This window comes from Halichoerus grypus, chromosome 11 (genome assembly GCF_964656455.1).
Source record: "Halichoerus grypus chromosome 11, mHalGry1.hap1.1, whole genome shotgun sequence".
Classification (NCBI taxonomy): Eukaryota; Metazoa; Chordata; class Mammalia; order Carnivora; family Phocidae; genus Halichoerus; species Halichoerus grypus.
This window is the reverse complement of record NC_135722.1, coordinates 1,954,753-1,979,269: the sequence shown is the minus strand read 5'-3', so window position 1 is coordinate 1,979,269 and position 24,517 is coordinate 1,954,753. Positions and strand designations below refer to the sequence as shown.

General features: G+C 60.1%; 1 protein-coding gene across 14 annotated transcripts in view; it reads right to left on the bottom strand.

Moving 5' to 3' along the window:
- Positions 1–24,517, bottom strand: part of KCNQ1 (potassium voltage-gated channel subfamily Q member 1) — a 323,759-nt gene that overhangs the window by 270,448 nt on the left and 28,794 nt on the right. For all 14 annotated transcript variants that reach the window (XR_013442244.1, XR_013442245.1, XR_013442246.1 and 11 more), the window contains one exon: positions 5,556–5,646. Coding sequence is in view for 11 of the 14 variants with exons in the window: in XM_078057620.1 (XP_077913746.1) it covers positions 5,556–5,646 (91 nt within the window). In the remaining 3 variants the exon portion in view is untranslated. The remainder of the gene's footprint in view (positions 1–5,555; positions 5,647–24,517) is intronic.

The following is a 24,517-nucleotide window of genomic DNA, read 5'->3' as shown; positions in this document are numbered from 1 at the left end:
ACGCAGAAGCCTCCCCACCATGGGAGCTACGGGCCCTGAGGTCAGCCCCGCCGTCCCTGCTGGTGTGGGAAGGGTGTGCAGGGCCGAGGCTGGAAATGTGCGGGTCCGCGGGGGCTGGGGGCCCGGGGACAGAGCCTGGACCTTGTTCCAGGAAATGGGGACCCATCGAGGGCTGTCAAGGGGGCCGAGAGTCCTGGGCGGGGGGAGCCTGCCAGTGCAACTAGGAAACTGAGGGTCTCGGGGAAGCAGGGACCCCGGGGGGCAGGAGGGCCGGGTCACCGCGGCGGGCTGAGGGGGCCTCGGCAGCGAGGGAGGAAGCCGCGAGCGATGACCTCATCCCCCAGGCCTCCGGGCCGCGGCTCACGGGGTTTTTAACCACAGCATCGCGGGACAATTCCCTGGTATGCTCAGCACCAGAAGGCACGGAATACGCCGTGTTTGCGCTGTGCTTTCGGGAGCCCCTCTTTGTGTGGCGCTTGAGCAACTCCGAGGGAGAGACGGAACCCAGCCCCTCACCTGGGCCTGCCCGTCTCCCGCCACCCGCCCAGGGCCCGTTCTCGGGCCACGGGCACACGGACGCAGGCAGGAAGCACACACGTGGCCGCGGGGACGCACCCGCACACGTGTGCACGCGGCCACACGCACAAGCAGACACACCAGGGCGCGCCCCACGCGCACACGTGGGCAACGGGCCATGCACTCACGCCCGCAGCGCGGTGGGAGCCCTCTGCCCGGGAAGCCGCAGACGAGGCTCAGGCCCCACGTGGGCCCGCTCACGGAGCCAGACCCGCAGCAGAGAGCCGATGCCTCCCAAAATGGCTTTTGCAGGCGCACCGAATCCGGCGGGTTCAGCAGAACGCTTAATCCCTCGGAGGCCGCCCCGGGACTCCCTTGCTCGGGCCAGATAACAGCTCTCGGCTCCGTAAACACGGAGCGTATGAAAGGAAAGGCAGAAATATGGGCTCTTTGGGAAAGCACAGCTCACAGTGACTTCTTTCCACCATTTACCCATCAGGCCGCTCTCGGAGCCCCTCGCTCGGAGCCCACACTCGGCCCCTCCCGGGCTCCCAGCCGCGGTCTGGCTCCCGTCGCTCTGGGCCCCGGCCAGCGCCACCCGCATTCCGTGGACAGCAGCGCCACCTGGTGGCCCGCAGCACCGCTCCGTGCCCGCCCACGCCCAGGGCTGCCAACAGGGCTCCTTAGGCCCACTCCCCACACCCGCAGCGGGTCTCCCTCTGCCTGGGGTCTGACGCGTCCCCAGGAAGTCCCCCTGACTTCCCCGGGGGCCCTGTGCTTGCCCAGCCCACCCTGGAGGCTGTGAGCTGTGGGAGGGGTCCCTGCCTGTCCCGGCCACCCCGGGCCCTGCCCACCTCCCCTGCCCCCCCCTTGGAGAAGCCCTCAGCATCTCTACAGATACATCCCACCCCGATCCCTTCTTCACCTTGCACTTCCTTCCTGACCCACCACGGAACATAATTCATATCTGGCCCTGGAGGCTGGGACCGGGGCGGCCTCATTCCCCGCCACTGCATCCCTAGTGCCCGCCACCCCCCAAGGCCAGGACTCTCCAGTGGCAGCCGGACCCAGCCAGCTCAAACCCCCCTCGAAGACCCGTCTCCATGCAGCCACTGAGCTGGGAAGTCCTTAGAAACCCAGCAAGGCCACTGGAGGGCGAAGTCTGAGGCTGTCCCACCCCCTCTAATTTACTGGGGGGGAGGCGGAGCTGAGGCCTTGGGGGCTCCTGTGGGGGCAGCTCTGGGCAGGGGGCTCAAAGGCGGGGAGTCCAAATCCTGGAGACATCATGCTAGGCATGTGGGGTCATTGCAATTGCTGGGCGCCTGCCCTCGGGGAGTGTACAACAATGGAAAGCTATAAACCCACCCACAGAGCCCCCCACCCACCCCACTGCATGCCCAGACTGCTGGGAAAGAGCAGGTGTCCTGGGACAGAGGAATGGGGAACCCCCAGATGGCAGGTTCAGAAGCAGTGACAGCCAAGCTGAGACCTAGAACTAGATGAGAAGTCAGTCATGTGACACACTGAAAAAATAGGCCAAGAGCAGAGCACGTGCAAAGGCCCTGAGGCAGCAGGGAGTGTCCAAGGGTCACCAAACAGTGTGCTGGGATGGAGGGAGGGGAGGACAAAGTTATGGGGACAGGGCTGCCTGGAACGTGCAGCATTTGGGAGGCCCAGAGGGAGAGGCCAAACTTATTACAACGGGGAGCTTGGGGAATGGTCAGATTTGTTTCAGAAAGTACTGCCCACCCCAACCAAAGAAGGCTGCCATGTGGAGAGGGCCCCTGGAGGGACAGGAGGTGGGGGGGGGGGGACAAGGGAGGCTGCACAGGGTCTCGGTCCTCCAAGGGGTGGAAGGAAGGTGAGACACAGCAGGAGTGGGCTGGCACACCCATCCTGGGTCCCAGAGGAAGGGGTAGGGGACCTGACCCGCATGCCTCTCCCCTCCCCAGCCCAAGCTGAGCCCCCATCCTCAGCTCGGGGAACTGTGCCTGTAGTTCAGACAGTGGCCACCAGGTGGCATGCGGGCCTCAGAAATGCTGTGACCACAGGCTGGCAGGACATCCCGGAGAGACGGAGGTGGGAAGGGGGTGGTCAGGATGGGGGGGGGAGGGCAGCTGGGATGCTGGGGGGGGTCTCCTGGGATGGAGGGGATGTGGGGATGGAGAGGGTGGCCAGGATGAGGGGCAGCCGGGATGCTGGGGGGCTGCAGGAGGGCGGGGGGGTAGGGGGTCTGCCAGGATGCGACCGGAGCCCTCAGCTGCCTCCCTCAGCAGCTCTGGGCAGCACCAGGCCACGACGTCGACTATGAGCTCTGAATGCGAGAAGCCTGGTCTGGGAGGGAGGTGCTCCCGGCCAGGAGGAGAGTGGAGGCCAGACCACACCAGGGTCTGCCCCCCCCGCCAGGGCTGCTGTGGGGGTAACCCCTCTGCTGGTCTGGTTTCCACGCCCAGCGCAGGGAGCACACCCACCAACGCATCGGGGTGCAGACCGTCTCTGCGAGGGTCCCGCCCGGCCGGGCCTGGGCGGCTTCGCCAGGCTCCGTCCCACCCTCCCAGCGGCACTTGCAGGCCCCGCCTGAGCCGCACAGGCATGTGGTCAGTCTCCACCGGAGCTCAGGACCCTCAGTGCACACAGCCCGCCGCATGCGGGGGTGCCCGGCTTGCCCTCAATCAACGCACAAACTCGATGTTGTCAGAGCTTCTTAAAGCCCAAAAGCGAAACTCCCAGGACCGAAGTAAGCCACTCAGGGGGGTCTCACGGGCTAACCTGTGTGCCCCCCAAACTCATATGTTCAAGTCCCAACCCCCAGCACCTCCGAATGCGATTGCATTTGGAGAGGGGGTAATTAAGGTAACGTGAGGTCACTGAAGTGGGGCCTGATGCTGTTGGATCCATGTCCTTGTAAGGGGAGACGCCGGAGGGCTCCTTCCCTCCACATGAGGACACCGCGCCGGCAGGGGGGTCCTGGCCCCTGATCTCTGGCCTCCGGGGCGGTGGGAGATAGATGCCCTTCGAGCCACACGGCTGTGCGGCTTGGCTACGGCCACCCCAGGACGCTCGCACGGGCGAGGGCCTGACGGGCCCGGGTCCCGGCCCTGGTCTGTCTCTGGGACCCTGTGCCCAGCAGCACTTCTGTCCAAGAGGGGGGTGCCCTGGAGTCTGGCCACTGCCCCCCGAAGCCTTGGCTTCCGGCAGGTAAGGGGCTTGGTGCCCTCGGACGTGCAGAGAAGAGAGGACTCGGCAGCAACTCGCACAGCAGACGTGCTCTGTGGGTTCCAGGCCGGGGCTCGGAGGGCCGTGGGACAACCCGAAGCACCAGAGACCCCTCCCACATTCCCTGCTCCCCTCCCCCTCCCTGCAGCTCCTCCCCAGCTGGCTGGCGGGTGGAAGGACCATCCCCTCCCTGGGCAGCAGGTGCAGGCTGGAGAGAAGCATCACCCACCGCTCAGCGGCAGGGGAGACGGACTCCCTCCCCGGCCAGCACCAGGGCAGGGCTTTGGGGACATCCGTCTCTAGGATCTAGGACGGTGGCAGCTGACTCACTGCCCAATGCAGGAGCGGCCAGCCTTCTCCAGGACGCTGCAGCCCCCAGGGCCTCGGCGCGGGCCAGGCCAGCACCCGTGGCGGCTTCCGTGGGTCCTGAGGACCCGAGGACCCGAGGACACGGAGGAGGAGAGCCATCGCCCAAAGGCTCACCATCCTGCTTCTCGACGGGAAGCCTGTCCCTGCTTTTATAGAAAAAAGCACGATCTAGTAGGAGCACAGAAACGGTACCATGGGACAGCGAGCGGATCCACAGCCGGACACCTGCCGTCACCACCATCTCCAAGGACACAAGGAACAGCTGACAAAGTCAACACCTTCACATCGGACCCAAAGGGCACCCCCAACCAAGAGCACACGCACATGCCGCCAGGCCGGGGCTGCAGCGCGGGGAGCCCGCCCGCGCCCCCCTCCCCGTGAAGCCTGGCCTGCCCGGCAGCCGCTGCATCCACCACACTACCCCGCACTGAGCCCACATCCAGAAAACTGCGGACCAGAGGACCGACACCCCAGCAACGACCAAATGTCGTCAAACCACAGGCATACAGAGAACAACCGTCAGCAACCATCAGTGGCTTTCCCGTACCTGGGGGAGGGGGGAGATGGAGGAGAGAAAGGGAGGGGGAGGGGGAGACAGAGAGAGGGAGGGGGAGAAGGGGGGAGGGAGGGAGGGACCTCCAGAAAACACGATGGAAGGGCGAGCGCCGTCTGTGGCGGCCGCCGGCAGGAAGGACCACCGTCACCAGCAATAACCTTCACATCACGAAAGCCTAAGGCCTCCCTGGCAAACAGACACCATGGTTGTGGACGGGAAGACCTCACCCCCGACAGACGTCATGTGCCCAGAGGCATCCGCTGGACGCCATCAGGTTTGTCCTGCAAGCTAGGCGGGCAGGGGATGCTGGTGGTCGCTGGGAGGAGCAAACAAGCAAGGGCAGTCAGGCCATCAAGGCAGACATGCCCCCAGACAGGAGTCTCCAGGCAGATCCGTGTGCATCTGGACGTCTGGTTTACCACGACAATGGCACCTCGAGTCAGGGTGGACAGACACAGGTCCGTGGAAGGGGCCAACCAGGAGGCCCGGGCATTCTGGGCAGAGGCCGGGGGCCGGATGGGACAGACCAGGTCAGCAGTCACCCAGACCCAGGGCCACAGAGCAGGTTTGGCAAGCTCTGCCCACAGCTCCTCCTGTCCTCCTTTCCCAGCTCAGCTCAGAAGCCCCTTCCTCCAGGAAGCCCTCCCAGACCACCAGTCCCAGGCTCCTCTCATCACAGCCTCACTGTCATATCCTGGCAAATGTAGGAGTCAGGGTGGGGGTCCCCACACCTCCAATCTCCCATTGCCCACAGTGGCCGGTCAGTAGAGGGGACACCGGGACAGGGTCATCCTGCAGGCCAGAAAGGCCTGGAGCAGCTCACTCCACCCCACGGCCCACTCGCCCGGGGGAGACCAGAGCCCCAGCGGCTGGGACAGCCCCTCGAACTGCTACGTACCATCCAGAAGAGGGTCCCTGTGGCCAGGGCGACGTACTGCTCGATGGTGGACAGCACGCTGAAGATGAGGCAGACCAGGACGATGAGGAAGCTGCAGGGCAGGAGGACACGGTGGTCAGCTCCGGCAACGCAGGCCCAGGCCCGGCGGCCAGAGGGGCTCCCCGCCACCCCCCACCCCCGCGCCGTTGGACCAGGCCCCTTCCCTCCCCGAGTCTGAGAACTCGGAGCGCCACCAGAGCCCAGAACCCGAGGCGCAGGTGCACAGAGTGGGGTGCTGCCAGCCTGCCGTGGAGGCCGAGTTCTGACCCCCCGTGACCGTGGGACAGACCTTAAAGCCTGGCGCCAAGAAGCCATGCTTACAGGCCACGTGTGGTGCGGTTCCCTTAATGGGAAGCCACAGAGACAGAACAGGAAGAAGACCGGCGGTCACCAGGGGCCAGAGGCACGGAGGATGCCCCTCGCATCCCTGGATGTCACAGGGCCTGCCTGGGGGAGGGGTAAGTCTGGGGGAGTCACCCAGGGGGCTCCAGGGGCTCCAAGCATCCTCTCGGCAGGTCCTCAAAGACCAGACAGCAGGGAACACAGCGTGGTCGGGGACCCAGACCCCCAGCCCTCTCCCCACCCCGAGATCCTGCTGCTCCCGGGGACTTTCAGTCCACCCCCACCCCCACACACCCACCCTGTGCCCACCAAGAAGCCCCCTGCATCTCCCCCTGCCACCTCAGCCCCTTTCCACCCCCCACCCCTGCCCCAATTTCTCAGGCCACACCCTGCCCTCCAGCAGCTCTGGCCAAAACCTGCCACCAGCCCCTCCCTCCCCACACAGGCTGATCGGCTCCCCCTACAAAGCCAGATCCCAGCCGACCCCTCTCTGCAGCCTGCCCATCAGTCCCCACCCTGGGCCCCCACAGCCCACCCCATCAGCAGTCAGGTGAGCCTGACTCCCTGCATGGGAGTCCCCCATGACACCCATCCCCCAGGGGACACCACAGCGAGCCCAGAATACTCAGCTCCTCCCGCCCCTCTTCTGAGCATGCTCGGCCCTGCCTGCCCCAGGGCCTTTGCACCCGCTGCTGTCCCTGCCGCCCAGCCCTCCTGGGCACTCCTGAGACTGCATCAAGCCTCCTGGTCTTTGTGCCCGCACTGCCTCCTTCCGGGGACCGTGCACAGCCACGCCCTGTACTGCCTCCGCGCTGTGGACCCTCCGACTCGCTCGGGAGGGTGTCCGGTCCCGCCGGGCCTCCACCAAGGAGACCAGGACCCCAGCCCACAGTAAAGCAGTTTAACAGACATGGCCAAGCCTCCCTGCCAGACCCCACAGGGAGCCCTTTGTGGGGGTGAATGAGACGGGGCTTCAGTCTCACCGGGACACAGGTGAACGCCGATGGAGAGAGTGAGCACCCATCTGTGGCCGGATCACTCCTCGGGCACAGAGCTCACCTTCCACGGACTGTGAGGGCAAAGGGCCTTGCGTGCGCCGTGCCACATGGTCCTGAGCCGCACCCCAGAGGCCCTCTCGAGTCCCGCTACCTACTCATCCCGCTCCCAGCGGGCTTGCTGCCCGGCTCAGCCGAGGAAACAGAGCAGGTGCAACCACCCAGCGCCCTCCCGGATCTCTGGGTGCACACGGAGCCAAGGAAGCACCCAGAGGAGACATGGTGCCCGCCCACAGCCCCTCCAAGGCCACGTGGCCCGGGCAGAGCCGACTGCCTCAGTTTGCCCATCGACACAAGCCAGAGCCCTGGGCCACTCGCTCACAGGGCCACGGGAGGTAGAGCACCCGGACGTCCGAGCAGGGACCCCGGCACCGGGCCTGGGGCGAGCACCAAGCACTCGTGCCCTCTCCTCCGGAGCCTCTTCGTGACATCGGTGAGGGCACTGAGGGCCCCCCGAGAAGCCAGGGTGACCCCATCTCGAGGTCCTCACTGAGCCACACCTGCAAAGCCACGGAAGGTCCCGCACGCACGGGAGCCGGGGCAGGACGCAGACCTCTCTGGGGGCCGTTCTCCAGCTGGCCCGCGGGCAACAGAACCGGCCGCACCTGAGTCACGCGCCCACACCCCGCGCCTGTACGGCCCGCGGGCGAGAACCGTGAGGCCCGGGTCCGTGGGCGCCGCTGCCCAGGGCTTCCCGCACACCTGCCTCCCGGCTCCGCCACCAGGACAGGCCCGGGAAGCTCCGAGGTCTGGACTGCGTCCTGCCTCCTGACGCGGGGGGCGCCTGAAGGGGATCCACGGAGGCACCTCGCCCGCTCGGGGTGTCGTGCCGGGCCCCTGCTTCCGCCAGGCCGCGCCTCAGCCGGCCTCCTTGTCCCTGCCAGCGTCACGGAGACCCTGCGGCAGTGGATCACTGCCGAGCGGCAGCCCACCACCGACTGTCCGGTCAGTACGAGCTCAGCCCCGAGGCAGAAGGCTGTAGCTCGCCAGGAGCGCGTCAGGCAGGAGCACCGAGGCCCCGCAGGAGGGCACCACGTACCCAGCACCGGGACGTCGCGGCTGGGGAGCGGGCTGTCCAGGGGCCCCTCTGCCCACCGCCAGGGCCTGCCTCAAGAAGCACGGGGAGCCCAGAGGTGGGGGCACCATCGGGAGGGAAGCAGCCCCTCCTGTGCTCAGGCCCCAGCCGGCCCCCTGAGGGGACGTCAGGATGGGTGTCCTCACCCCAAGCCCCCGGTCAGAGGTTCCAGGGAGACCCCCACACAGCCGGAGGCTCCGGGCCCTGGGGGTGGGAGCCAGCAGGGGCCGGGTAAGGGGTTGGGAAACAGCGGGGGCCCGGGGGGGGGGTGAGGTGGGAGCCAGCAGGGGCCGGGGCCCTTCCCTGGGAAGCCCCTCCTGGGGCTGCTGCAGAGTATTTTCCCTGGAGGGTCGGGGAACGGTTGGCGCACAGCCACACAAGTTGCTTCCCCAGCCCGGCTGTAATCCCGAAGCCTCCAGAGTTCATCAAGTATTTTAACATGTGCTGCTAGTTTCGGAAAGAATCATTCAACAACGGGGCACCCGGGTGGCTCAGTTGTTATGCGTCTGCCTTCGGCTCAGGTCATGATCCCAGGGTCCTGGGATCGAGCCCCGCATCGGGCTCCCCACTCAACGGGAAGCCTGCTTCTCCCCCGTCTCTTCCCCCTGCTTGTGTGCTCTCACTTACTCTCTCAAATAAATAAAATCTTAAAAAAAACAAATCATTCCACAAAGTGTGCGTCTGTCTACTCCACCCTGTCCTGGGTGGGCCTCGGGGCCTCTGAGATGCTGAGACAGGGCCCTGTCCTCGAGGGGCTCACGGCACGGGGTGCCTGATGCCCCCGTCCGGCCTCTGCAGGGCTGAGACCGCCCCTCCAACCCAGCCCTCAGCCACAGACCCCAAGAGCTGGCAGACTGCAGCTCAGGAAGAGGAGGGACCCGACCCATTTTCTGGGTCAAGGTGCAGGAGCTGGGCTGGGGGGGACAAAGGACGCCAACCCCCCAGAGGCCATGCTGGCCCCCAGCGTGGTGGCAGCTCCGTGCCCCGAGGGACAATGCCCTGCTTGTGCTGCTGGCCAGGGGCTGGGGCCACGAGCGCCAGCCCGGAGGGACGTCCTGAATGTTATCGGTCATCACGGTAGTACCCGCGGGGGCCAGGTGCCCTGGGAACAGGAAAGAATGCAGGAGGCGCACCAGGGCCCTGGTCCAAGACAGCAGGGGGGCCCTCCGGGGCGCGGGGACCGCAGCCCTCCCCTGGTGCCCGGACCCCTCAGGAAGCACTGTGGAGCCTGGTGAGGTTTTCCCACCTGCCGGGAGGCACCTTTCCACCCCAGATATTTCCCAGGGAAGTTTGGGATCCTTCATGCGAACCCCACACACAGCACACACAAAGCGTGGGCAGCTCCCGGTGTCCTTGGGACCCCCAACACCAAAGAATGTGGCCCTCAGGTTACCCCGGGGTTTAAGCTGAAATTCCAGGATGCGGAAATGTAGCCGCAGGCCACGGAGGATGTGAACCGTGCTGGACCGGGAGGCTTAGTTTACTGAGTGTATAAGGATTGTGTGAGTGCCTGAGTCCTTTCGGCCCAGGAAAAGGTTACGTGTAAAGGGAGGAGTCTCAGATGCTGACCGAACCAGACGCAGAAGGACAAATCCCGTGTGATCCACTCACACGGGGTCCCTGGAGTTCCCCAGATTCACGGGGACAGAGAGTGGACGGTGGGCGCCGGGGCCGGGGGAGGGAGGGGGTCGGTGTCTCATGAGGATGGAGTTTCCATTTGGGAAGATGGAAAGTTCTGGAGGCAGACGGTGGGGACGGCTGCACAACAGTGCGAATGTGCACTTGACGTAGCTAAGATGATAAATTTTATGCGTATTTTACCACAATTTAAAATTTTTTCAGAAGTAAAGGGGTTTGTAGGCAGCGGTGGACAGCTGCCTGAGTTTCAGGCAGGCTGTAGGAGGGCAGAGCGAGGTTCAGAGGCCCGCCCACCTGGGAGGGGACCTTCGCAGGCACAGAAACAAAGGGCTGTCACAGCGACCTCAAGCCCAAGGTTGGACAGGGTTTGGAGCGTGGGATTCAACAGATTCGGTACTGACGTCCAAACCGTATCGGAAGGGCTTCTCTCTGTATAAAAGTTGCCCTGGAAGGAAGGTTCCAAAGACCCCCCCCGCCCCGACAAATGAAGGGCAGGCCACAGGGGGTGGCCTCAGGTCCTGCAGAGCTATCCCCGGGGTGGGGGGCAACCCTGCCCAGCAGGGAGGCCGAGGTCCTCTTGCTGGCCCAGCCCGTGCCCGGCGCTGCTTCCTGTAAGCCCCGTGCGGCAGGGGTCCCAGCACCCCACGTGAGGAGGGGCCACCTGGGGCGAGGTGCCATGGGTTCTCCAGGGGCTCCAGGCCAAGCAGCTGGCCCTCTATCCCGGGCGGCCCTGGAGTGTGGAGGAAGGTCACAGCCACTGATGGGGACACCGAGACCGCTGAGCCAGCCGGAGTATGTCCAGGCCACAGGCGCTGTGAGCCCAAGCTGCCAACCCCGGGACCCCCCGCAGCCCCAGGCCAAGACAACCTCTCCCCTGGGCTTGGCGCTCAGTGCCACGGTCCCCCGGGCAGGAATACCACGCTGTGCATGGACGCTGTGAGGACAAGCATGGTGGGGGGTCATCCTGGGCAGGGAGGGCTGGGGCGATGGCGGCTGTGTCCTTGTCCAGCTGTTGGGGCCCCAGGTGTCCCTGGGCTGGTAGCCGCACTGCCTGGTCTCTGCCTCCATGGTCACATGGCCCCTCCTCTTATGAGGACAACCGTCACCACCTGTCACCGCACGTAGGGCCCCCAGGAATCCAGGGTCACCTCTGCCCCTCTAGATGCTGAACCCCACCCCGCCTGCAAAGATGCTGTCTCTGTATGAGGTTGGTATCAGTTTTTAAAATATAATTCAAAATACATTCAGAAGCTCCTTTTCATCTTTTCCTTTCTCGTCACTGAACTGTGCCTAAGACCCCCTCTCCAGATGAAATCGGTCGCAGGAGTCAGGACGTGCACACGTCTCCTCGAGGTCCCCGTTCCGCATGCTGCGCCGTCCAGACCCCATCACGTCAGGGAGACAAACGAGCGGGAGAGACGGAGGACACCCCCAGGTGAGCCCCGGCCGTCTCCCCTCCGCCTGCTGGCTGGCTGCCACACCCCAGCATCCCCGAGCCCTCCTGGCACCTGCCTGGGCCATGGACCCTGCTCCACCCCACAGACCACTGACTGCCTGCTGCCCCCTGCTGCCTCCCCGACGGAGAAAGGGGCTCCCAGGCGGGGTCCCATCTGCCGGTTTCCCTCTGCAGGCCCGGCACACCAATGTTTGTTAAACAACCAACTGAATGCACCTTTAGGCTCAACTCAGGAGCTCAGTGAATAGAATTCTCAGTGTTGCCTCTTCCATGCAGGCCTCCAGAGTGTATCAAGAAGTGAGATCCTTGTGCTCCATTCTTCCCCTCCTCGGCCCGCCCCCACGGGCCTTCCAATGGCCCCGGGCACAGCTCTGGAGGCAGCTCTCCGCACGCACACACCCTAGGCTGCACACCAATGGCAGAAAAGAGCCTGGGGGCGGCCGGGGGGCCTCCCAGCTGCGGGGGGTGCACATGGTGGCAGCGGCGTGGGCAGGAGACCCAGGGGGGGCCTGAGGGCGTGGTCCCGGGGAGGGCCTGCCCCGGATGCGGCCACGGGGGACGCTGAGCCAGCCCGGCGCCCACGCCTCCAGCCCTCGCCCTCTCAGAGCCTGACATGAAGGCCAGCGAGGCCACCAGCCGGGCAGTGAGGCAGAGGGATCCAAGCACACGGTCTCCTGCGGGCCTCTCCCCGGAGCCCGGGACGGCTGGCACGCACGGACGGGGTCACGCTCTCCTGGGAAGGCCTGTGACGGCTCCCTGGATGTCCAAAGACAGAGACGCTGTCCCCCTTGGGACAAACGGACAAGAGGGGTGCTCACCCCGACAGCCATGCTCGGACAGCCTTGGCCCCTAGGCGCAGAAATGGGGGGCCCCCTGGCTGGCGGCACTTCAGGCCTCCCTTGGCCGATCGCCCAACAGCACACCGCAGCCCCGAGCGGCGGCCAGTGGGAGACAGGGCTGCCCCAGTGCCGGCTACGATCGGTCCGGACAGCCCTGCCCGGGGTCCCCTCACTCTGCACACCGTCCTCAGCACAGAGCCCTTGTGTGTGCGGGGGGTGGGGGCGGGGGCACCTCCACGGCCACCCGAAGGGTCACGCCACCAGGGGCTGGCTTGGGGACAGAGGCTTCGGCAGAGCGCTCGACCATGCCACCCATGGTCACCCTGAAGCCCTCAGGCCTGCGGAGCTCCCGGAACCAGGCCGGGCACCAGAGGGGCTGCTGAGGGGGTCTCCGTGGGGGCGTGACCATGGGCATGAGCCACCCCGAAGGAGAGGAGAGAACATGGCCCACGGGCAGACAGCAAAGTCAGGAGAAGGTGGCGTGGAGAGGCAGGGAAGCAACGCCCAGACTCAGAGTGCTGGAGAAGGCCCCCCAGTATTCATGGTCTCTCCCAACACAGATGTCTGTGGATCCCTAAGCCGGATGGGGAGGCCTCGGGCCAGCGGCTCCTAGGCCATGCCCTGGGGAGGGGGGTCCCGGACCCCTAGGGTTCTGTGGCTCCTCCAAGGGGAGGCCCAGCACCGGGGTGGGGAGTGGGGGGGACACCCTCACTGCCGATTCCTGTCTGCAGCTGAAACGGCTGCCCCTGCCTTGGAAGGGCCCTCATTTCCCACCTTTCTGGGCCGAGGTCCCTCCTCTGATGCGTGGACACCGGGGGGTGACCCAGCAGGGAGTGGCAGCCTATGGTCACCGAGCGGAGGGACAGCGGTGAGAGCCGGGGTTTCTGTGCGGCCGGCCTGGTTCCGGGGGCTCAGCAGGCCTGAGCGCTTCCTGGATCCCCGGATGACCACAGCGGGTTAGGTATTGTGACGTCCATCTCACAGGTGGGAGAACAGAGGCTTAGAAATGCCAGGCCTGGGGTCCCCCCAAGGAAGGAGAAAAGCCAGCACAGAGCGGGCAGCCCCACCCTCGCTCTAGGGCCGTGGCTCCGTCCTGTGAGAGAGCTGAGCACGGGGTCCAGGAGAGAAGCCCAGTCGGCCCTGCTTCTCTAGAAACTGAGCCCCAGAGAGGATGGGCTGGCCCAGACCACACAGCAGAATCACGTCACGGTGCTGGCGACACCATGTGCCAGGGACGGTCCTGCTCACAGCCCAGACTGCCCGAGAGACCCTGTGCCACGCCTCAGCCTCCAGCCCTGGCGGCCCCCCAGCCTGGCCCCGCGACTCCATGGCAGCTCACCCATACAACCCGTCCTTTGGGGCCGAGACCACCACCCACCCAGACCCAGAGAGACAGCATGAGAAGGCAGGTGTCAGGCCAAGCCTCGCAGCTGTGTTCCCCGCCCTCCCCAATGTCCCCAAAGCCCCAGGCTCCTGACCCGATGGCTGGAGGCAAAGGCACTGCTGAGAGGCAGGAGAGCTCATGCCGGCAGCCCCTAACCCAAGACAGGGCCCACCCAACCCCTCGCAGCCAAAGACGGCCAGCGGCCCGGCCCTCCCTGTCAAGGCTGCCCACCGGGCACACACAGGGCGCCCACTGGCCTCAGCTCACACCCCTAATCTCACTCCCACCTGGGGTGGCCCCTGACCTCTCTCCCAGCCCTTGGTCCCCCTCATCCCAGCAGGCTGGCGCCTGGGGGAGGTGCTGAGGCAGCTGCCGGGCAGGCCTGGCACCATGGAGGGCCCAGGTGACCAGTGCCCCCCCGAGTCCTCCTGCCCCGGGAGGGCCCAGGTTCTCTGAACAAGATGCTGGCTTCTGGGAACCCACAGATGGTCCAGAGTGGGCAGGGGCTGGCTTCACGGCTCTCCGCTGGGGCAACCCCCTCTTAGAACTAGCGAGCGGGATGAAGGCCCCAACCTGAGCGGGACATCCTCCTCACCTCCAGGCCCCCAGGACGCAGGGGCCAAGAGCAGGCTGGCAGCTTCCCCGAGGCCAGGGCCCGTCCCCTCCACCCGCAGAGCCAGAAGGTCCTGTTGTCTACACCCCGCCACTCTGGCCCAGCAAAGCCCTCTGCTGACAAAACAAGAACCTGGTGAGAACCCAGGGACAGGACAGCCCGCAGGGAGCAGGACGCGCCAACCCACACAGCCCTGGGCGGGCCTCCTGAATAGGGCCCTTCACCTGGGCCTCTGCAGCCGGCCCTGCCCGCGCCGGGAAGGCTCAGGACTGCCAGGCACAGTGCCTCGCTGGCCTCCCACTGCGGTGTGCGAGGTGCCAGGAAGGAATGTGCTGGCCCCCGAGAGCACCCCCAGGGACCCCAGCATGGCCCAGCCCCAGGCCCAAGGTGGTAGCACTCCCCAACCGCAGGCCGCAGAGAGAGACCAGTCCGGCAAGGCTGCACACAAGCTCTCCTACGGAGCAGCCCAGAAGCCTCTGGAAGGCAGGGATGGGGGCATGAGGCAGGGATGCGGGGGTGCGCAGAGGCATGGATGTGGGGGTGGGGGTGGAGGCAGGGATGCGGGGGTGGGGGTGAGGCAGGGATGCAGGGGAGGTGAGGCAGGGGTGCGGGTGTAGGTGGAGACGGATGCAGGGGTGTAGGTAGAGACAGGGATGCAGGGGTGTGGGTGGAGACAGGGATGCGGGGGTGGGAGTGAGGCAGGGAGGCGGATGTGGGTGGAGACAGGGATGCAGGGGCAGAGGTGAGGCAGGGATGCAGGGGTGGGGGTGAGGCAGGGATGCGGGGGGGTGAGGCAGGGACGTCGGTGGCAGGAGACAGACATGGCTCCCCTGCCTCCATCACGGGGCCCTCCCTGCGCTGACCCTCTAATTCAGCGCAACCCCCGTCCACCGTGCTGCCGACACCCCTACCCCAGGGGCCGTCTGGCCCACTAGCATCTGCACCCCAGGCCAGGGCACGGTGGGCACGGTGGGCACGGTGGGCACGGTCAGCCACCAAGGACTGCAGGGTCCCCTGACCGACAGCCCCGGCCCCTCCCCAGTGCAGAAGCCCCGGCCCATCGCTCGGAGGATGGCGTCCACGCCACATCCACGTGGAGCTTCCTGTTCAGAAAGCCCCTCCCCACCCGCTGTGGCCTCAGCGTGGCCCTCGGGCTGTACCCACGGCAGCAGGTGGTGCAGCGGGCAAGCCTGGGGCCCAGGGGGGACAAGGATGAGCGCTGCATGTGCCCGGGGCCCCGAGCCAGGGTCTGGGGCTCTACACCCAGGCCCCGCAAGGACATCCCCAGATGCAGCCCACAGGGGCTGGTGGCACCGTGCCCTGGGCCCTTGGGCACGGCAGGAGCAGGGGGGCGGCGCAGCCCGGCAGCTCCTCCAGCCCCTCGACTGCCCCGTGGCGCCCCCGCAGGTCCAGGAGCAGGGCCCCCGAGTGGGCACGGCAAGGGGGGAGACAGGTCCTGGGAGAGGACACGTGTCATCAGGGAGCCACACGGGGCTCGGCCGCCTAGGGACAGACATCCGGCACATGGGCGCCGCCTGTGGGCGCTTCCCATCACCAGCCTGGACAAGATGAGGTCTCGCCTGCTTGAGCCAGACTTGTGGAGGGTCTGCCCCTCCGGAGAACGTCCGTTTCCTCTTTCTCCAGCTGGCCTGAGACAGACGCTCCCACTTCCTCCATGCTGCTTCCTCCCGCCTGCGCCCCTGCCAGGGAGCACCCCCTGCCAGGGAGCAACCCCCTCCGGGCTCCTTGTGCCTGTGCCACAGAAGAGGCCCAGGCGGACGGGGGCCCATGCCCCGCGCAGGGGTCACGGCGCCCCGCAGGCTCCTGCCTCGTGGGGCTCCCCACCGGGTCTTGCCTTCAGCAGGAGCCGCTCTTGGGCAGGCAGGGAGGAAGTGGCCAGCCGTGCAGCAGGACGGGCCTGGGGCCTTGATGTTCCTCTCTCACGGCCGGGCATGCGTTACTCAACGCCGGATGCAATTAGCAGTTTTATTTTGGTGTCAGCATCCTCGGCCCCCGGATGGTGGCCTGGCTGGCCACGCGGGGGCAAGAAACATGCTCCTCGGCCACCCACCACCAGCCACCGGTCACGGAGGGAGAGTCGCCTGGAGTACCCAGGACTTGACTGAACCAGGTCCCGCACACGTGGACACTGACCGTGGAGGACGCCGGGGCCTGCAAGGCCTCTCTGGTCCTACTCCGTGCCGTGGGGCACCTCCAGGACGCCCCCCAGTCATTCCCCAGGTGCTCAAAACCACATGCACGCTCCTCACCCCGCCTGCAAGGCCCGGCGTGGTCTGCCCCCCGTCCCTACCCCCAGGTGGAAAGTACCAGTGATGAGCCAGGCATTACGCCAGCTTCCACAAGAGAGGCCGACTTGGGGAAAAAGAGACAATAAACCAGAAAACAAATCAGTCATGACGAACAGGGACAGCTGCCCCGGGGAAACAGAAAGGGGGCTGTCCCAGCGAGTGGCAGGGCCAGGGGGCCGCTCTGGGAGGTGGGGACAAGCAGTTCCGCCGGGAATGGATATTCCAGGCAGGAAACGGTCATGCAAAGGCCCTGAGGCAGGGTTTGGAAGGCCTGAGGCCGGGATGGCAGGACCAGGGTGGAGGACTGGGAGGGCCTCCGGTGACAAGGTCAGAGGAAGGCCTCACTCGGGAGAAGAGGCATCAGGTGCGCCAGGCCTCCCAGGATCAGTGAACACAGGCTCTGGCTGGCATCTGCTGTTTACCCACTGAGCACCTGGGTGGGCCCCAGAGACCCCAAGTGGAAGGCCGGGTGGGAGGTGGGGTGACGTCAGTGATGTGCTGCTTTCTTGTGCACCAACCAGAGGCAGGAGGAAAACGCCAGGAGCCTCTGAGCACCAGGAAGCAGAGTCAATGCCGGATGCATCCAATCAGAAAGGAGGCATCGGCAGCGAGGCCCTCCTGGCCATTGCCAGTCACCTCTGTGGGCATCTCCCAAGTGGGCTGCCCCACACCATCCTGTGGGCCCCTGAGAGCCCCGCTTTTCCTTCTCAACCCAGGGACCATCTCCCAGCCCGAGCCAGAGAGCCCCTGGCCGAGGAGGGAACAAAGCAGAGGAAAGGAAGAGCCGGCCAGGACGGGCATGGACGTGGGGTGGGAAATGCCCACAGCAGGCCTAGACCCTACGCAGCCGCCGGGAGCACGGCCGGCTTCCTGCCTGCCGCCCAGAATAGCCCGCACATCCTCGAGCTGCCGGCCCGGACCCCAGCCCAGCAGCGGCCCTGCCTTCCCCCACCTCTGCCCATGGCCGGGACTTCTCCCCAGGACACCGAGCGCCCCGCACACCGCTCTGACCAGCCCTCCGGAGGCCAGTCACTCCTTGGAGCAGAGAGCCCCCGCGGGTCGTGGACGGGGGGACAGGGTTTGCCAGGTGTGGGGGTCCTGGGAGCAGAGATGCTAAACTAGAACAAAGGGGAGACGATCACTGAGGCCAGGGGAACGGGCCCTGGGATCCATCAGCCCTGCCCCCAAGCCACCCCACACGAAAGACGGAAATTCTCTCTCCCATGAAACAGCAAGTGGAGACCTTTAGATAGTTGCTGCATCCTAATCCGTGCTGTGCCCTGCACTTCTCGTCACACAGACACAGCTCTTTCCCCAGGGGCCCCCGAGATAGGGCGGGCATCACAGTGATGTGGAAGCTTCGATTTCACCCTGAGCAACACTTCCTTCAGGAAGCCTTCCTGGGTTCCTTGGGCAAGGGCCTCACACAAACCGCACGCGCTTGCCCCGTGCTGAACGCCGCCCTCTTCCGACCTCCCCTCTGCTGCGGCTTTGTTTCCCTGGTTTGTGTGACTCTGTGCCTGGGGCACCCCCCACCGGCGCCCCCTGGGGCAGGGGTGGGGTTTGCAGGCCTGGCCTGGCACCCGCGTCCTGGGGTGCACCAGTGTGAGCCAGGACGAAAACGGTGTCATCTGACAGCTCCCGCCTGTCGCTCCTGCCGGTGAGCTTCTGTTGTGGAAGCCGGGGTGGTCACTGCGGTCATCACGGCTACGGGGCACTCGGGGCAGGGGGGAACAGGGGCAGAACTCAGAAGAGCCACGTCCCCTACACCCTCCACTCCAAGAAGCCCCCTCCCCAGTCCCCTGAGGCCTGTCCCGGGGCCCCAGCTTGGAGCCAGGTGAGAACCCCAACCCCTGTGGGTGTCACCATCCCACCCGCCCTCCACTGACACCCAGGACGCTCGTGTCAGGATCCACGCCATCCTGCTGCTTTGGGGGAGGATGCGGCATTACAGCAGTTCCCGGGGTGCAGCCAGGCCCCTGGAGGTCCCCGAAGGCCAGTTCTGAGACCATCCGATGATCTGCCCTGTTTTCCCGCACCCACTCGCCTCGGTGCCAGGACACCTGCCCTCCTGGGCCCCTCTTTCCTCACTGTCACCCGGGCTGTCATCTGGCCCAGCCCCTGCTCCCACGTTACCTATATAGACCCGTGAGCCCAGCCAGACCATCCCCCGAGCTCCCACCAGCAAACCCCTGCACCAGGACACATCCCCCACGGGCTCCCCATCCCTGCCTGACCCCAGCACCTTCCCTGCCTCAGAAACAGACACCACACACCCAGGTGCCAGAGCAAACACCGTAGGGTCATGCCCCCAGTGCCCCTCTTCCCGAAAACATGCCTGTCTTCTATCTTCAGCAGTGGACCCCTCACCTCTCACTCTTATCCCAACCGGAGGGCAAGCTGTCCCCAGCCCCTCCCAGCAACACCCTCCTGGGCTCCCTGCCTCCGCTGTTCCCAGAGGGCCAGTGAGCAGGCTGGACAGCTAAGGAAGGGACCCTGGACAGCACTGGAAAGAGGTGACCTTAAATCACACACACCGAACTCCTCATGGACATGGGCGGGATGCAGATGACAGAGCCCCCAACTTCTAGAAGAAAGCACAGTGAACGGTCCTCACACCGTGGTATGGGGGAAGGGCTCTCCACCGTGGCTCATGGTGCAGAGACAACAGACTCAAGACTGACAAATCTGAACGTTTCTTCATGACAAAAGCACCCGAGACAAAGTCAAAAGACACATGACCAACCAAGAGAAGACATTCACAACATTGACTGCAGACAAAGGACTAATATCCCCAGATACAAAGGACTTAAAAATTAAGGGACCAGGGACCAAAAACTCAATAGAAAAATTTGGAAAAGACCTGAACAAACAATTCACAAACACATACACACGCACACATGACCTCTGGGCATATGAAAACTGTCCAAAGGCGTAGTTATAATTGTAGCAATGCAGATTAAAACAAAGCTATCAGGCTGGTGAAAAATAAAAGAGCGTGACAACACAGCGTTGGGGGGTGCTGTGAGGAAGCCGGCATGGCCCCCTCACCTATGGCTGGCGGTACACAGGGCATAGGCCTCTTGTAGGGAAATTTGGTCCTAATAACACTCCATGCACTTCCGTTTCTAGGAAGCTCCCCTAAAAGCACCTCTGACAATGTGAAAATGCAAATGTACAAGGTGATTCACTGAACATCGTTTGAGATCTCAAAATACTGGAAACGACTCAATGCCCATAAATCAACCATGATGCGTGGCACAGGGAGCTTCCCGGCGGCCGTGGGGAAGAATGTGGAAGATACAGATGAACCAATACAGGGTGATCTCCAGAGTAAACTGTCAACTGAGAAAAGCAAGTCCAAACAAGTATCTATAGCCTTCACAACAAACGGCGTGGGGAAAACTGGATCTCCGCATACAAAGGAGATCCTCGCCTTACACTGCATGCAAAAATGAACTCAAAATGGATCAAAGGCCTATACCTAAGACCCCAAAATGTAAAACCCTTAGAGGAAGGCATAAGGGAAAATCTTCATGATGCTGGACTTGCAAATGCTTTCCTGGATATGACACCAAGACGAGAGGGAACACAAGCAAAAATGAATCAGTTGGACCTCATGAAAATTAGGAATTTCTATGCAGCAAAAGACACAATCGGTAAAGGGGAAAGGCAACGCACAGAATGGGAGAGAGAATTTATAAATTTTATGTCCAGAATATATAAAGACCCTGCAACTCAACACCACCACCACTTAATTTGAAAATTGGCAAGACCCACCTATATGCTGCCTGCAACAGACACACTTTGCCCTTAAGGACACATAGGCTCAGAGTGAAGGGGTGGAAAGAGGTAATCCGTGCAAATGGAAAACAAACAGAGCAAGGACAGCAGGACTTACATCGCACGAAATAGGCTTCGAGCCAAAGGCTGCATTAAGATATGAAAAAGGTCATTATATAATGATAAAGGGCCGATTCACAAGAGAATATAACACTGGTAAATATTTACGTACCCAACACGGGAGGACCTAAATATATTAAGCAAATACTAACGGATCTGAAATGAGACATAGTAATGCGATAACAACAGAGAATTCAATCCCCCACTTCGAACACTGGATAAATCAACCAGACAGGAAACCAGTGATTTAAACTACACGTGAGCCCAGATGGACCTACGCTGTCCATCCAGCAGCAGCAGGACACATGGTCTCCTCAAGTGCACAGGGGACACTCTCCAGGACAGATCACACGGTGGGCCACAAAACAAGTCTCAATAAGTGTAGGAAGGTCGAAATCATGTCAAGCATCTCTTCTGACCCCCAAAATTAGAAACCAATTACAAAATAGAACGGAAATTCACAAATCTGTGGACACTAAATGATGTGCTCCTGAACAACCATGGACTAAAGGAGAAATCGAGGCAGAAATAAAAAAATACTTCAAGACAAATGAAAACTTGTGGGATAGAGCAAAAGCAGTGCTGAGGGGAAAGTCCATAGTGACAAACATCTCCGTTAAGAAGAACCCAATTTTACACCTCAAGGAACTAAAAAAAGCACTAAGCTGTGTGAACAGAAGGAAGGAAATGACAAAGATCACAGTGAAAATAAATGAAATATGCGCTAAAAAGATAAAACAAAAAGTAACAAAACTAAAAGCTGGTTTTTTGGGAAGATAAACAAAATAGACAAACTTTTTGCTAGACTTACCAAGAAAAAGAGAAAAGATTCAAATAAGCAAAGTTATAAATGAAAAAGGAGACATAAAACGAATTACATGGAGGTACAAAGGATCATGAGAAACTAATAGAACAAACATACCAACAAACTGGACAATCCAGAAGAAACGGATGAATTCCTGGAAACATACAAACCACCAAGACTGAATCGTGAAGAAACAGAAAATCTGAACAGCCCAATTACTGGTAAGGAGATTGAATCAATAATCAAAAACCTCCCAAAGAAAGGTCCAGGGTCAGATACTCTCGCTGGTGAAATCACGAAACATTTTAAGAATTAATGCCATCCTTCTCAAACTCTTCCAAAACAACAACAACAAAAACAAAAAATACACACAAAGAAAACAAAAAACAAAAAACAAAACAAAACAAAAAACAAAAGAGGAAGGAACACTCCCACACTTGTTCCCTGAGGTCAGCATTACTCTGACACCAAAGCAAGACAAGAACATCACAAGAAAAGAGAATCACAGACCAACATCCCCGATGAACACAGATGCAAAAATCCTCAACATGTTAGCAAACTGAGTTCAACAATACATGAAAAGGGTCACACGCCATGATTGGGTGGGGTGTATTCTGGGGATGCAAGGATGGTTCAATATCCATAAATCAGTAAGCATGATACACCACATTAACAAAATGAAGGATTAAAATAACAATCAGCTCTGGGGCGCCTGGGTGGCTCAGTTGGTTAAGCGACTGCCTTCGGCTCAGGTCATGATCCTGGAGATCCAGGATCGAGTCCCGCATCGGGCTCCCTGCTCAGCAGGGAGTCTGTTTCTCCCTCTGACCCTACCCCCTCTCATGTGCTCTCTCTCTCTCATTCTCTCTCAAATAAATAAATAAAATCTTAAAAAAAAAAAAATAAAAAATAAAATAAAATAAAATAACAATCAGCTCAATAGATGTAGAGAAAGCATTTGCCAAATTTAAATCCTTTCATGATAAAGACTCTCAATAAATTGGGGATAGACGGAACACACTCCATCATCATAAAGACCACATGTGACAAGCCCAGAGCTGACATCATCCTCAATGGTGAACAGCTAAAAGCTTTTCCTCTAAGATCAGGAGCAGGGAAACAATACACACCCTCATCACTTCTATTCAACATGACTGGAAGTCCCAGCCTGAGCAATTAAGCCAGAAAGGAAGAAGTAAAACTGTTTCTATTTGCAATGAAATATTATGTACAGAAAACCCTAAGGACTCCACCAAACTCGTAGAATAAACAAATTCAGTAAAGTTGCACGATATAAAACCAACGTACAAAAAATAGTTGTGTTTCTATACACTAATTACAGACTACAAGAAAGAGAAATTAAGAAAACGGTCCCATTATGGCACAGCATAAGGAACAGAGTCAATAACACTGTACGAGCGTTACATGGTGACAGATAGTAGCTACACTTACGCTGAGCACAGCATAACGTGTGAACTTGTTGAATTGCTATGTTGTACACCTGAAACTAACATAACACTGTGTGTCAATGACACTCAAATAAAAATACTAATAATCGTTTTTTCAAACCCGAAACCTGGGATTGATACTTCTCCCAGAGTTAGACTCCCCTATTTTGAGAAACAGCAATATCCACTTTGCTTTTTTTTTTTTTTTTTAAGATTCTATTTATTTATTTGACAGAGAGAGAGCACAAGCAGGGGGAGTGACTGGCAGAGGGAGAGAGAGAGAGGTAGGCTCCCTGCTAAGCAGGCAGCCCGATGCGGGGCTTGTTCCCAGGACCCTGAGATCATGACCTAAGCCAAAGGCAGACGCTTAACCAACTGAGCCACCCAGAAGCCCTTCCACTCTGCTTCTGATAGGCAGTGTGACTTGGGCACACCACTTTTCTGGGTCTCAGTTTCCCCATCTGCAAAATGAGGGGTATGAATAGATGAGGTATGGTTATGTGAGCAAGGATACAGATGTCAAATAGCAAAATAACATTCTGATTCTTTTATGCAGATTGGTGACAATACTAAGTGAAACTGAGAGCTTTCAAGAAATAAGGAAAACAACCCCATTTATAAAAGAATAAAATACTTAGAAGTAAATTTAACCAAGGAGGTGAAAGATCTATACACTGAAAACTGTAAGACATTGATGAAAAAAATGAAAGATGACACAGATAAATGGGAAGACATTCCACGTTCATGGATGGGAAGAATCAATATTGTTAAAATGCCCATACTCCCCAAAGTAATCTACATTTTCAATGCAATCCCCATCAAAATTCCAATGGCATTTTTCACAGAAATAGAAAAAGCAATCCTAAAATTTGTATGGAACCAAAAAAGAGCCCGAACAGCCAAGGCAATCTTGAGGAAGAACAAAGCTGGAAGCATCACACTCCCTGATTTCAAACCATGTTACAAAGCTGTAGTCATCAAAACAGTGTGGTGCTGACATAAAATCAGACAGAGATTGATGGAACAGAATAGAGCCCAGAAATAAATCCACAGGTGTGGTCAATTAATTTATAACAAAGGAGCCAAGAATATACAACTGCCGAAGGACGGCCCCTTCAATAAATGGTGCCGGGAAAACTGGATAACCACGTGCACAAGAATGAAACTGGACCGCTTTCTTACACCACACACACAAATCAACTCAAAATAGATTAAAGACTCGAAAAAAAAAAGACCTGAAACCATAAAACTCCTGGAAGAAAACACAGGTGGTAAGCTCTTTGACATTGGTCCAGGTGATGATTTTTTTTTTTTTTTGGATCTGACACCAAAAGTAAAGGCGACAAAAGCAAAACTAAACAAGTGGGATTACATCAAACTAGAAAGCTTCTGCACAGCCATGGAAACCATCGACAAAATGAACCAGCAACCTTGGGAATGGGAGAAAATATTTGCAAACCACATAGCCAATAAGGGGTTACTATCTAAAATATACAAAGAACTCCTACAACTCAACAGGAAAAACCCAAATAACCTGATTTTAAAATGGGCAAAGGACGTAAACCGACATTTTTTCCGAAGAGGACATACAAATGGCCAACAGGTACCATGAGAGGGGCTCAACATCACTCACCATCAGGGAAATGCAAATCAAAACCACAAGGAGATACCACCTGTCACAATGATGATCATCAAGAGACAAGAGATACCAAGTGTTGATGAGGCTGTGAAGAAACCTGAACGCGTGTGCACTGTTGGTGGGAATGAAAACGGTGCAGCCGCTTTGGAAGACAATATGGCAACCCTCAGAAAAATTAAAAATAGAATTACCATGTGATCCAGCAATCCCACATTTGGGTGTATCCCCAAAAGAATTAAAAGTAGAGTATCAAATAGATCATTGTATATTCATGTTCATAGCAGCATTATTCACTATAGTCAAAAGCAGAAGCAACCCAGGTGTTCTTTGATGGATGAATGCATAAACAAGACATGGCCCATCCACACACTGGACTGTCACTCAGCCTGAACATGGAGGGACATGCTGACCGGTTAC